Source organism: Crotalus tigris, unplaced genomic scaffold (genome assembly GCF_016545835.1).
Source record: "Crotalus tigris isolate CLP2741 ecotype Arizona unplaced genomic scaffold, ASM1654583v1 scf7180000023606.2106662, whole genome shotgun sequence".
NCBI classification, from domain to species: Eukaryota; Metazoa; Chordata; class Lepidosauria; order Squamata; family Viperidae; genus Crotalus; species Crotalus tigris.
The window spans coordinates 251160-265315 of record NW_024100074.1 but is presented as its reverse complement, the minus strand read 5'-3'; the positions used below and the strand labels follow the sequence as shown (position 1 = coordinate 265315).

The following is a 14156-nucleotide window of genomic DNA, read 5'->3' as shown; positions in this document are numbered from 1 at the left end:
TCCAAATCTCTGGGAAAATATAGCAAAAAGGCAAAAACATTCAGAATCATATCCAACACAAGAAAATTAAAGCACTCATAAAATCCATGCAAAACATCCAATGTTCACAACCATATATTCAGGAATGAGAACTGCATATTATCTCCCTTGTTTCTGTGGGCAAAAACTTCAGTATACCAAAACAAAGCATCAATTTAAAGCAACAAAATCATCACAGAAAAATCAAAGCTGAACACCACTTTTGCTTTATGGTCCACTGATTTTTCTAGTACAAAAGGTTTCCTTCCTGAGGCTCCTACTAATTTCATTACATTTTTTTCCTTCCTGGCCTTTTTCTAAAAATACAGGATCTGCTTCCCCCCACATCTCCCAACAACCAACTGTTGATCCATTAATTTCAACAGAAATTAGCCTACCAGCTTGTCATCTGAGCCTGATGTTATGGGCTGAGAGTGACTGGCCCAAGCCATCCAGCTGGCTTTTTTAAAAATAATATTTTATTAATTTTCTAATTTTACAATTAAACATTTAAAAAGCAGTGTGGTGACTGGGTTAATCAATAACTCAATAACATACATAAATCTTTAGTACAAATCTCAAGTTACAACATCAGATATTTCCTCTCTTTTCCCCTTAATATCTACTATCTCATATTAAGCTAGTATAGTTCTTATTATCAACTAAGTAAAACCATCTTTGTTACATTTATCAATAATTTTAGCTTATACATATCTTAATTGTGTTTGCATCCAATCCTTATATACAATCAGTGTCCTGTTATTGCTTCCCCCCCCCAAGCTTTAATTTCCCATTAATATTCAAATTAACATTTGGTATTTATAATTTCCAAACTTTAGGTAACCAAAATTTCCCTTGTCTCAACTTCTTCCTTTTTCCGTTTTCATAACAAAATCTAATATTCTAAATACATATTTTATCTATTTGCATATAATCTTGTTCTGTTTTCTAAAAGTTATCTATTTTCCACCATATCAAACCAAGAGTCTATTAGTCTTGTTACACATCTTACTTATTCAGTTATAATGTTACTTTATTTTCTAAGAATTATCTATTTCCCACCATATTCAACCCATTAATCAGTAATATGAAATCCACTCTAATAAATCAAAACCCTAGTTTCCTTCAGCCTTACTCTGGCTTTCTTCCTTTGCCAACTGACCTTCCATGTCAGTACTTTTGAATCATCAAACAGTTCTCCTCTATTATTATATGTATTATTTGAAATAAGAAAGACCATTTGATTACAGTTTTTTGGGAAGAACTAGCCCATTTGTATTCATTAGATCGCCTCCCTATTACTCCAATTTCCCACAATTGTCCTGATGGGTTTATCTTCCATTCCTTCTGTTCTTCCTTTTCCTCAACTTTCTTCTGATGTATGTAAAAAGTCTTTTCCATTCTCAATGTTGTCACTCCCTTTTCTGATTTTTCCATTGACTGTATCTGTTGGTCAGCTGGGTCTTCTGTCTTAGTGTTTAGTTGTTCCACTTCTCCTGTTATTTTCTGCATTGTTAGTTCTTTGGTTGTAATCAAGGTCTGGGTTTGTATATCTAAGCTAGCATCTTTTTCCTTTGTGTTGCATCTTATCTTGTCACAAGCTGAAAGAATGGTTTTGTGTATTGATTTCAACATAGAAAGGATTTTTTTCCTGATCTTCATCCATATTCTCTTAATAATGTGTTAAGTTAAAAACTTTAAAATCAAACATTAAAAATAGTTTTTTGTTTTTTATAACTGGGTATGGGACATCTATTTCACATGTTATAGGTAGTCTTTATAGTGGAGATTGTGTACCAAGTAAGAATTTATAGTCCAAAGTATTCCATCATCTCCTGTAATAACAAATGCTTCTCATGTAAAGAAATAGGAAAGCAGTTCCCCACATATAACTCTGAAAATTGGTAAAGGTTTACATTCATAGTTCAAAGAGGCCAGATATGCCGCCCAAAAGTTCCTTCTTTACAGCTGAGTTTTTCATAGGTGGTATCTGTCAAGGTCAAGAGAGTTTCTTCTAGAGTCTGGGCTTCCAGCCAAGTCTCTTTTAAGCAATAACAAGTTGTAATACCATACTTTGCCACAAGATGTCACCATCCAAAGGTTTTATGATATTTTTTCAAGATTTATTTCTTTTTTTTTTAAGATTAAAAACAAACATCTCCAGTAAGAATAGGAAAACTTTTAGCCCCCAAATTTCAAAAGCGTATGCATCCAATTAGGTTAGAATTGTTCTTTTAGTTGCTCTATCTCCTCTGGGTAGTTAGTCCCACTGTTCTTAGAGGGTGGGGTCGAAATTCCCTTCCCTCTCTCCTCACAGGGGGAAAAGTACTTTGGGCAGCTTTTACAGGAAAAGATATTTAAAGTCTTAAAGAGAAGATCAGATCTCACCCAGTTTCATCCGTGTTGCTTTAAAGGTGCTTGGTAGTAATTTTGACTTCGGCTGTCAGCAGCTTAGTGATGAGCCATATTGCTATGGCTGGTCTTTCTCCCGCCAGTTTGGAGAGCTGCCCCAGATCAAGTGGAAGAGCTGACGCCCTCCCACGATCAAGCGGGGGTTCCCTCCTTGCTCGTCACCCCTACAGGGTGACTTTTGACCCTTTCCAGGGTTCCCCAGCAGGATGAATTTGGGCGTGGAAGATGGAGCTCATCTTCCTGCATCCACAGGTGCCACAATGGCAAACCAGAAGTCCATCCAGCTGGCTTTCATGTCTCAGGTGGGATTAGAACTTACAGTCACCTGGTTTCTAGCCTAGTGCCTTAACACTGGACCAACTGTTGTTTTTTTTTTTGTAATCTTTAATGAATTTTGTTTTGGGGGAAAGGGAAATGATTTTGAAGTATTACAACAATCAGAGAAATGTCTGGGGTGAATAGCACATTCATTGATACCTATCTCCTTGGGAACTCCATGCAAGATATTGCAGTATGAGAACAAGAAGTATTTTTATTGACATCCACTATAACTCAATTTTGTCTCCAAGAAATCAGAAATTTGAAAGGATTATTTTTGGAAGATTGAAGAGTTGTAACAATTATGTTAAATAGTTCTGCATTTTATTGACTGAATCAGTGCATAGAACCTTCTTATACCTTTACATCATAAAACAATTTAAAAACTCATCTGTAGAAGTTGTGTAATTTTTGTCTAATTATTCATCTTTTCTCAGGTTCTCAAACACTTCTTGATGACTTCAGAAGCTTATGTTATTGCTGGTGTTCTTTGTGAATCTTTCCTCTTATTTTTACAGATGCTGCTTAAAACTCCTAAAGGTTTCATGCCTTTTTATCTTTGTAGTTATATGCTCTGTAAGTATTCAATTTTGAGAGTGATACTTATCCAAAAGCTAAAACTGATAGTATAATGCTACAAAATAGCATTGTGGGCTGTTTTGTTAATAATTCCTAAGCCTGGTTCGAATTTTGAGGAGATCATTGAGGAGATCTGTAAGGTGCCTTACAGATTTTGTCTCTTCCTATTTCAATAATGAAAGAAATGTTACTGAACACAAATAGCAATAAAGGAGAAACATTGGTAGTAATCTTATTTGCTTATTTGCTTTTTCTTTAATAGTATTCCCTGAATATTCCATTGGAATATAATTTAAAAGATTAGAAAGCATAATAGAGAAGAAAACAATGTTTCTGCTCTATTGTAAACTCTGTATTCTCCCCATGCCATTCTGTAGTACTAAGAATATAGCAAGGAGTATATTTTTTAAGGCATTGCATGTGCACTTTTCATGGAAAGGATAAAAAAAGTAGCCGTAGCTGGGCAGCAATGACTTAAAGCAGGGCCCCCCAATCCCTGGTCCGAGGCCCAATGCCGGTCTGCAGCCCATTCAGAACTGGGCCGCGGAAGTGGTGGGCATTTTAGGGAATCATGATTAGAAAGCATTTATTCTTTGTAGTTATTTCACCAATGCAACTTTAGGGAGAGTTTATTTAATAACTGGTTAACTGAAATACAATTATTGGATGTATCCCCAGATTTTATTTAGCATTCATCCTGAAAACAGAATGTCTTGGCAGATGTTGGCTGTTTCACCTGTGGACATTTACAGTATCCTTTACCTGTTACTTTTTTGGAAAACACAATGGCAGAATAGTATAGACCGAAGTTGCTGACAATAGTCCAATTCAAAAACATGCTTGATATTTAATGGCTTTTATTTTGTTTGTTAAATTAAATATTAACAATGATTTCTTTCTTTAGAGATCCTGGTAATATTTCACTGGTTTTAAAACCAATAATTAATATCTTTGCAAATCTGTTTTCTAAGATCATGTTCCAACTAGTGATTTCATATGATCTAATTTCATATCTCCTTTAGATGCTCCCTGAAATGTTTCTTTCTGAAATATAACCATCATAGAGTGCCTAATATCTTTGGATGAAAGCAAATGTTCAGTTTAAATTAAAATGTACCCTGTGCTTTATATACAGCTATAACTGTCACCCAGCAATGGTGCATAGAATGTAGGATGTCCAAAAACATTGTGGACCACTCTATGGCATTTACAACCTGCTCTCTTCCAAATGCATTATTTGTATAATTCTATATCTCTATAAGAATATTGGCTTGGGATGCTATATCTGGAAGGCAACAGATTGAGAAAGACTTTCAGAGAAGTACAACTAGTGATTCATGTTAAGCAGCATAGGGTCACATGCTACAAAGAGTATGCTTAGCATAGCATTCTGTTGATCTAGGATGGATACTATTTCATTATTTAATTGACTTGGCTTTGTAGCTTGGGTTGTGAATTTCAGAAGAAATTCCAGATGGTGTGAATTCCAGAAAAAAGTTCTGCATAGTAATAAGTGCAATTCTTGGATGCAGCGTATAGGACAGAACTGCCATTACAAAGCAGTGAGAGATGTTAGGTAAAGTGAATTGATGCATGTCATAAAGGCTGGATGAGAATATGGAATAGAATTAGCAATACATGAGATAACATATTCTGCACCTCTGCAGTGTCAAGGATGCTACACTGCATATCTTTATTTTGGGTTTGGGTTGATAGAAGATGTTTCTTTTTTTATATAAATTATCCCTCTTTATCTTTGTTTTTCCCTCACTGATTGGTCATGGTAGCCTGCTATTTATACATTTCTTGGTATGAAATGATAGAGGCCTACTGTGCTTTCTAACAGAGCAAGAATCTGATCATTCTAAACATCCTCATTTGTAATAAAATGGTTTTCCTCCAGCTAAAGATTGACTTGGAGGCTGGCCTTTTTACCTAACCCAGTGAGTCTCCCTAAATCAGGGGTAGGCAACCTTGGCTCTTTTATGACTCGTGGACTTCAACTCCCAGAATACCTGAGCCAGCATACCCCTGCCCTAAACTCAAGGATGTTTTCTTTTTCCAAGACACAATTTCTGTGTTTTATATACAAATATGCACATATTGGCATTTATACACATTTTGATGGGAGTTTGGAAGCACCAATGCATTTGTCTCCCTGGCTTTGGAGGGCTGGCTGGGAAAATCAAGAAAAGTGGAGAGGGTGAATGTTGTGCATGAACTATATGTGAAGGTTATCTCAGAGAGCTTGCTGATCAATATTTGCTGAATTCCTCTCTCCTCTCCGGTCCTCTCCTCTCCTCTCCTCTCCTCTCCTCTCCTCTCCTGTCATGTCCTCTCCTCTCTTCTCCTCTCCTCTCCTCTCCTTCTCTAGTACTGTAAGAAGATGGTACAATATTTGAAGAGTGACAAATCTGATAGCTTCAAATAATCTTGTTTCCTCTTCTTTACTCTTCAATGTTTTTCCTTGCTTGGCTATTTCTCTAATGCACAATTGATGTCCTGCTAAGATAAATTGTATATTATTGTTAGATATTAAACCAGAGAAGTTCTACCCTTCCTAATGTCTTCAACCCTTTTCCCCATGCGGTAACTAATGGGAAGTTTTCATGTGTATTAAGATTTGTCTCTTAATCTTTATTGATGTTTTTGCTCACACTGGCAAAGACTCAAATTAAATAGCTGTAGTGTAACATTCCAAAAAAGTAAGGTTGCTATTCCTTTACTTTGGTGATTTATTGACTTTAAAGCTTAAAAGCTTGACAATAGAAAGTGTTTGTACTAGTCTTTTTTGCTAGACCAGAAGCTTTTGCTAGGCATATTATTTCTAAAGAATTTTCAGATGCCTACATCTAAGAAGTTGGACAGTTCCTAATGTAACTTGGGGTAATCCCATCTATGTGTTGTGATGGAAGATAAGGAAAAAACATGGAGATCATGAAAACAGTGGGAGTTATATTGGGTGCTTCCCACAGCAGGAATGCCAATTATATTAACAATCAGCTTCCATCTAACACCAAGTCTAACAAACATGAGCAAGGTATCCATTAGACCATGGGAAAGAGAGGAATCAACTCCTTTAAGTGTTTATTTAGTTAATTTAGGAAAAAGAAGGACTGGGGGTGATATGATAGCACTATTCCAGTATTTGAGAGGCTGCCACAAAGAATAGGGGATCAACTTATTTTCCAAAGCACTAGAGAGCAGGACAAGAAACAATGATGGAAACTATCAAGGAGAGAAACAACCTGGAATTAAGGAGAAACTTCCTAACAATCAGAACAATTAACCAGTGAAACAGCTTGCCTTCAGAAGTTGTGGGGGCTTCATCACTGGAAGTTTTCAAACAGAGATTGGACAGCCACCTGTCTGAAATGGTATAGGGCAGTGATGGTGAAACTTTTAGAGATGGACTGCCCAAAATGCAACCCCGAACCCTCTTATTTATTGCAATGTACCAACACGGCAATTTAACCTGAATACTGAGGTTTTAGTTTAGAAAAAACAACTCATACATTAACATCTTTTGCCTTAAAAAAAAAAACCACAATAACAGCTTTCAATGATACAAACAACTTTTTATTGAAAGGTAAAAGTTTGTATTTGGCATGCTTTTGAACAATTAATGTGATTTTTGCTGTCATATGCATGCTGATAATTTGTCTAACTTTGGCTCATACTTTGTAAGTTTGAGAGCAACACATGCAGCACTCAGGTCATCTGTTAGTCTGTTTCTGATGTCAGATTTGGTATAATTCAAAGCTGAAAACAGCTGCTCACAAGCATAAGATGATCCAAACAAAGTAAGGGAAGCAATCCCAAGTGCTTTCATTGACTTAAAGTTATCTGGCAGAGAATTCCACACGTAAAGATTTCATTTTCAGAACTAATTGTGCTGTCTTTTGTCATCCTTGTTTTCACAGGATTGCTCTCAATAAGAGTGAGGTGTGCTTTGGCTCTGTTGTCACCAGGAAGGGGCTTGGAAAATGGCCTTTTCCTGGCAAAAACAAGCCTCTAAGCCCTGATGATGGCAGAATGAGGCAGCGGAGGCCAGAGCAGACCCTTCCCCATCTCCCTTCACTTCCCCAAAACCTCCCTTCACTAACCTCCTTTCCAGCTCTTTTTCTCTGCCACCAAGTGCAGGGCAACAAAAGAAGCTTGTGGGACTACTGGTTAAAAAAAAGTTCAACCAGATCTTGGAACTTTGCAAGACCTTTTTTTTTTTTTGCAAGAAGTTGGAAGGTCAGATTGATGTTTTTTTTTTAGTCCCACAAACTTCTTTTGTTGCCCTGCACATGGAGAATGGAGCTGGAAAGGAGGTTAGTGAAGGAATGTGGTTGCCCTGGGGTGGGGGTTAGGATTTGGCATTGTAGATACCATGGGGTATGATGGGGGTTAGGGTTTGGCATTGTGGATTGTGGAGTGTTTGTGCTCTGGTGGGACTATTCAAAATGCAGGAATTTCCTTCCTTTTGAAGCACCCTGTGTGATTGCATGGAAAGGAGTGCTCCATTTCTCAAGTGCCCCGTTCCAAGCATACAGAGCTTGCAGTCTCTGCCAGATCTCCATTGGGATAAAATCTTTTAGCTCCTATAGAGTGCTTCCAAACATAGCCAGTCCCTGCATTTGGAAGCACCCATAGGTGCAGAAACATTTTTTTATCCCAATAGAGATCTGGCAGAAGGCTCCATTTCTCAAGTGCCTCATTTTTTTATCCCAACGGAGATGTGGCAGAAGGCTCCATTTCTCAAGCACCCCATTCCAGGCATACGGAGCTTGCAGTGTCTGCCAGATCTCTGCCAGATTTGGCAGAGACTGTAAGCTCCGTATGCCTGGAATGGGGCACTTGAGAACTGGAGCCTTCTGCCAGATCTCTATTGGGATAAAAAATATTTCGGCACCTATGGAGCACTTCGAAATGCAGGGATTGGCTGCGTTTGGAAGCACTCTATAGGAACTAAAAGACTTTATCCAAACAGAGATCTGGCAAATACTGCAAGCTCTTTGGCTAAGTTTTCACAGGAAAAAGCAATTTCTCAAGCCCCTTCCTAGTGAAAACAAGCCTCCGGAGCGAGCACGCCTCACTCTTCTTAACAACAATCCTGAGGAAAAAAACCTCCGGAGCAAGCGTGCTCGCTCCAGAGGCTTGTTTGTCTAGGAAGGGGCTTGAGAATGGCTTTTTCCTGCAAAAACTTAGCCAAAGAGTGAGGCGCGCTCGCTCTGGAGGCTTGTTTTGGCTAGGAAGGGGCTTGAGAAATGGCTTTTTCCTGAAAAACTTAGCCGAAAAGCGAGGTGCACATGCCCACAGAGAGGGCCATGAGTGCTTCCTCTGGCACCTGTGCCATAGGTTCTCCACCACTGGTATAGGGTCTCCTGCTTGAGTAGGGGGTTGGACTAGAAGACCTTCAAGGTCCATTCCAGCTCTATTTTGACTTAAAAGTGGTCTCATTCTAGAATCAAGATTCTTATCAAGCCAAACTATGTTAAGTATCTGGAAAGCTTCTATTGAGTTTGAACTAAGGAGGTTCAAAACATAAAGATGTTGGCTGATGTCTGCATCCCATGTAAAATACTGTTACTGAATCAGGATACTTGACCAGTTAAAATTATCTCTGACAGTATTCCAGCAAATATGAAGCATCAGTATTTGAGAAATATTTCTGGGAAATTATCTACATTCCTCCCCTCTTTAATTGGATAAATTTTCATATTTTGTTTATGGTTACCAAAGAAACTATCCTAGTTTTCATAGATTTAAAATCATCACCAGTATCACAAGCTTTGGGTAAGTGGATTAAATATCTCTTACCTCAATGAAACAAACAACTTGGATTGTTTTAAATTACTTGCTCTACTTTGTCATTCATTACTATACTTCGCTTCATGCTGTGTTCCTAATGTCAGCTACATGCAGAATTATAATGTGTAATACAGATGAATGGAGGACAAAGAGCTGGAACAATCAAATTGTCATTTTACAGATTCCATTGGAGAAAACTACCCTTTGTTTTTCTACTTATGAAAGACTAGTTAAAAATGTTTTATTTTTTTACTGAATACGCATCCTATAGATAAATTGTTTATTATGATAACAATGTCAGTCTACTTTCCAAAGAATCACCATTACCAATTACCATATCCTCCTCTATAAACTTAGAATCAGTTTATGCAAAAGTCCTTTTTGCTGAATGTATGAACTTGTAGATGTAGAATTATGTCCTCTTGTTGTATTTCTATGGGTTATCCATATCTGCTTCCAGAACTGCACTGTTTCTTCCTTGTCAGGTACTGACTGATTCATTGCACTTTCTCCATTGATGGATTGGTAGAAACGTTTCTGATTGGATTGAAATTGGAGGTTCTGCCTATAGTTTGCAATTCGACCTTCATATCTACTGATTTTCCTGGCTATAGCTGTTATTCGTTGCTTTATTATTTCCAGTGCTTCCTTGATCTTCCTTGTTTCTAAGTGGTATTTCTTGATTAGGTATTCTTTGGTCTTCTTGTTCTTCAGCTTCTTTTCTTTCATCTGTTCTAGCTTGCTTGCATGTGATCTTAACTTGCTGATCTTATTTTCTAGTCTAACCTTCCATTTTTGTGGTGCACTGTTTGTTTGTTTTTCTTCTTTGTTGATTTTGCATCCCAGGTATTCTGTTATAACTGCAGCTGTGCTGTACATTAGTTGGTTTGTTTCTTGCAGTGAATTGGTGCTTATACTTGATATTGCAGTATTTGCATCTTTTAATGCTTGTGCTAGCTGTTTCTTTGGAACAAGCTTCAATGCAGGCAGCCTTATTCTGTTGTTTTGTGCTGTTCTAGATGCTCAGTTATTCTTTGTTTCAATTCTTTTATTTCTTTAGTTAGAGGGTTTTGTTCTTCCTGAGGAAGAGGTGCCTGGTTTCCAAATGAGAACAGTTGTATATCGCTGCTGGATTCCTTCACTGCCAACTCCCCCTGGTTTGCCTCTACATTCTGAGTGTCAGAATCCAATTATATTTCATCTTTAATTATCAAACATAGAAACTCCCAATTCTGCCTTCTCTGGATTCTGCCATAAGAGGGAGAAAAGGGGGAGAGCAAAGGGGCTTTATGGCCCTCACTTCCTTCAGCACACTTCAAAGGACTGAATGTGTGTTTATTGTGGCCTCTAAGCTTTAACATATCAAAGAAGAGTAATTGCCTTTCATGTAGTTATCTGAAGTCTCCATCCAGACGGAAGAAGAAAGGGGATGGAATTGTGATACTTGAAACTATCACTGGAAGGGGGGTTGATTGGGTGGGACTACTGGGGAACCCCTTAAAACCTTGAATGGGAGAGCTTGAACCCCAAGTCCTGTCTAGCATGCCTGCAACCATTTTCTCTTAATAAAGGATTCCTGTTGGAAGAATTATTCCAAGAGTTCTGTCTTCTTAAGATGCAAAGTGGGGTGGGTCCTTACATTAGACAGGACTTGCAAAATTAATCCACCTGGAAGGTAGACCCTTGCCGGGGGATTTTGCAAAAATTTACCATGTCAGACAACGAAGCAAGAGAGGGAGAAAACTCCCTGGAAAGAGAGCCGCTGACCCAGTTGGAACCTTGCCAGATGTTGGGATCCGAGAGGCCAGATTTCTCAGAAGAAGAAGTGGTGGAGACACAGGACCACAAGCCTCGCTGGTCGATGGGCGTTGGAAAGAAAAGCGAGTGGGGAAAGGAATCAAGAAAAGTGACCCTGAGACGGGGAACCAAGCAACCAGAATGGAAGCAGGAGATGGAGAAATCCCTGCACGCAAGTGAAGAGGGAGGAAGCTGTATGCCGTACTCAGACTGGATCCTAGAGAGAGCTATTGACCTGATGAAGAGAACTCTCAGCTCCCTAGGAGAGGAGATTCCTGAGCCCTACGCCCGCCCCAGTTCCTGGAGCCACAAAGGGAGAGACACCGAGGGGGACGTGGAACCTGCAACCCCAGGGACATTTACTGATCCAGGAGCTCCCACCCCCTACCGGACCACAGATGGAAATCTGGACGGAAGACACTACCACCCACAATGGAGGCACCGATCCATTCCAAGACGTCCACCGTTGGAGGTGAAATTCAAAGGGGAGCCAACACGCTTGGGGTTTTTCCTAACCCAAGTCCTCAGCTACATGGAGGAATATGGGCAGGACATCCCCAGCGACAAAGCCCGCATCCGGATCGTGCAATCTGCCCTGGATGGACCAGCTGCAGATTGGGTGGTGAACCTGCATGACTCCAATGCCCCAGAACTCAGTAACTTCAACCGTTTCATGTCCTCGTTGAGAAGACGGTTTGAAGACCCCCTGGCTGATCGCAAAGCCCGTGAAAGAATAACAACGATGAGGCAGGGCAAACGCCCAGTGGCTGAGTATACACAAGAATTCCGAGCCATTGCCAGCAAACTGAATTGGCCAGAAGACATCCTCCTTGGCCGTTTCAAAGACGGACTAAACTATGATCTATATGATGCTTGCCTGCCCCGAGGAGACCCACATCGACTTGAGGAATGGTACGTCTTGGCAGAGGAAGCAGAGATCGACATATTGAAGAGGCATCGCCGAGGAAAACAATGGAGCCGCCCCCCGCCTGAGCTGACACACCAACCGGTGAAATCATCGGATACAGCCAAGAAGCAGATGGGGTGTTTCAAGTGCGGAAGAGAAGGGCATCGAGCTGTAGAATGCCGCTCAAAGGCCCCCCAGCACAACCCAGACAGATCCCCAATCAACAAACCCAGAGGGTATTCAGCTAAGCCAAAAGAAACAGCCATGAAAATGATGGAAATTGCAGAAAACCCCACCTCTGCTCACCAAGGGGAAAGAACTCCAGCCTACACCACAGGGACGGTGGATGCCTCAGATGACAGCTCGGAAGGCGAACCCCTGGTAAGTGGACGCATCACACCCATCTTCAAAACAGTGACTATATTAATCCCCCCCATGCCCGAAGCTGTGAAGGTGAAAGCCTTAATAGACTCTGGCTGCACCCGCTGCCTCATTAGCCCAACACTAGTGGGGAATCTGGGCATCCCATCCAGGAGACTGGAACAACCAATCTCATTTGGCCAGCTAGATGGATCCATAGCAGGGGGGGTGCCAGCTACCCTAGCCACTCTGCCAATACACCTCTCCCTGGGCAACCATGAAGAGGACTTAACGTTTGTGGTGACCCCAGGTATGGAATGCCCAATGATTCTAGGGATGGAATGGTTGAAAAAATGGAACCCCTGGGTAAATTGGAGGACGACAGAAATCAAATTCCCGAAGGGGGACCCTATGGACTTAAAACCCCAAGAGAGGCTACCAGAATCAAGAATAGAAAAAGCATCCATAGGAGAGGAAAAAAGATTAACAGAAATACCAGAGGAATATAGGGACCTTGCTGAAGTCTTCAGTGAGGAGAGGGCGAATGAGCTTCCCCCCCACCGACCCACAGACTGTACCATTGAATTCAAGCCTGGGGCAAAACTCCCGAAGCCCAGATTATACTCCATGAGCCCAAAGGAGAAGGAGGAAATGGAAAGATTTATAAAAAAAAAACCTGGAGAGAGGTTTCATTGAACCAGCTAAGCCTAAAGTGGCTGCCCCGGTCCTTTTTAGAGAGAAGAAGGATGGCTCTTTACGTTTATGCGTGGATTATAGGGCCCTGAACACAATCAGTGAAAGCAACCTATACCCGCTGCCCCTCATGAAAGACATGCTGTCACACCTATCGAAAGGGAAAATTTTTTCTAAACTAGACTTAAGGGAAGCTTACTATCGCGTGAGAATCAAGGAAGGGGACGAATGGAAGACTGCATTTAACTGCCCCATGGGGTGCTATCAATTCAAAGTCTTGCCATTTGGATTACAAGGGGGCCCTGCAGTCTTTATGCAATTAATCAATGACGTTCTAAGGGAGCACCTGTTTAAGGGGGTCCTTGTTTACTTGGACGACATTCTTATCTTTACCGAAACAAAAGAAGAACACGTCAAACTTGTCAGAGCGGTTTTAAAGAAGCTGCGAGCCGCTCACCTATATGCCAAACTCTCAAAATGCGAATTCCACCAGGAAAGGATAGACTACCTAGGCTATCGCATATCCCCACAGGGCATTGAAATGGACCCAGAGAAGGTCAGAGCAGTATTAGAATGGGCACCACCCCGCACAAGAAAGCAACTACAAAGTTTCCTGGGCTTTGCAAATTTTTACCGCCAATTCATCCCCTCATTTGCACAGATAGCCTTGCCCCTCACCAACTTACTAAAAACGAAGGGAACATCCTCAGTAAAACCTAGCCAGCCACTAACATGGACAATGGAGTGCCAAGCAGCGTTTGAGAGACTAAAGAGACTTTTTTCTGCCGAACCAGTACTAAGGCACCCAGACATGGACAAGCCCTTCATAATACAGGCAGATGCAAGTGATGTGGCAGTGGGGGCTGTGCTATTACAAGAAAATGATGATGCAGTATTGCAACCCTGTGCATATACATCTAAGAAACTCACGGAAACAGAACAGCGCTGGCCCGTATGGGAGAAGGAGGCTTATGGGATACGTTGGGCATTACTCACGTGGCGACAGTTCCTGGAAGGCAACAAAATCCCCTTCCAGGTATGGACTGATCACAAAAATTTAGAAGCCCTGAAAACTTCCAGGAAACTCAATCCCAAACAAGCCCGCTGGTCCCAGCATTTTCACCAATTCCAATTTAAGCTCAAACATTTACCAGGAAGAAAGAACTTCCTGGCAGATGCACTATCTCGCATGCCCCAATATAACAGCGCACGAACCACAGACTCTAGACCAATAATGGCAGAATCACAACTGGCAGCGCCAGTAACCACAAGA

The 14156-nt window shown here is 40.6% G+C and overlaps 1 protein-coding gene across 2 annotated transcripts in view; it reads left to right on the top strand.

Moving 5' to 3' along the window:
• Window positions 1–14156, top strand: part of OCA2 (OCA2 melanosomal transmembrane protein) — a 348360-nt gene that overhangs the window by 116657 nt on the left and 217547 nt on the right. For both annotated transcript variants that reach the window (XM_039319662.1, XM_039319661.1), the window contains exons 5-6: window positions 3267–3324; window positions 4006–4078. In XM_039319662.1, the coding sequence (XP_039175596.1) occupies window positions 3267–3324; window positions 4006–4078 (131 nt within the window). The remainder of the gene's footprint in view (window positions 1–3266; window positions 3325–4005; window positions 4079–14156) is intronic.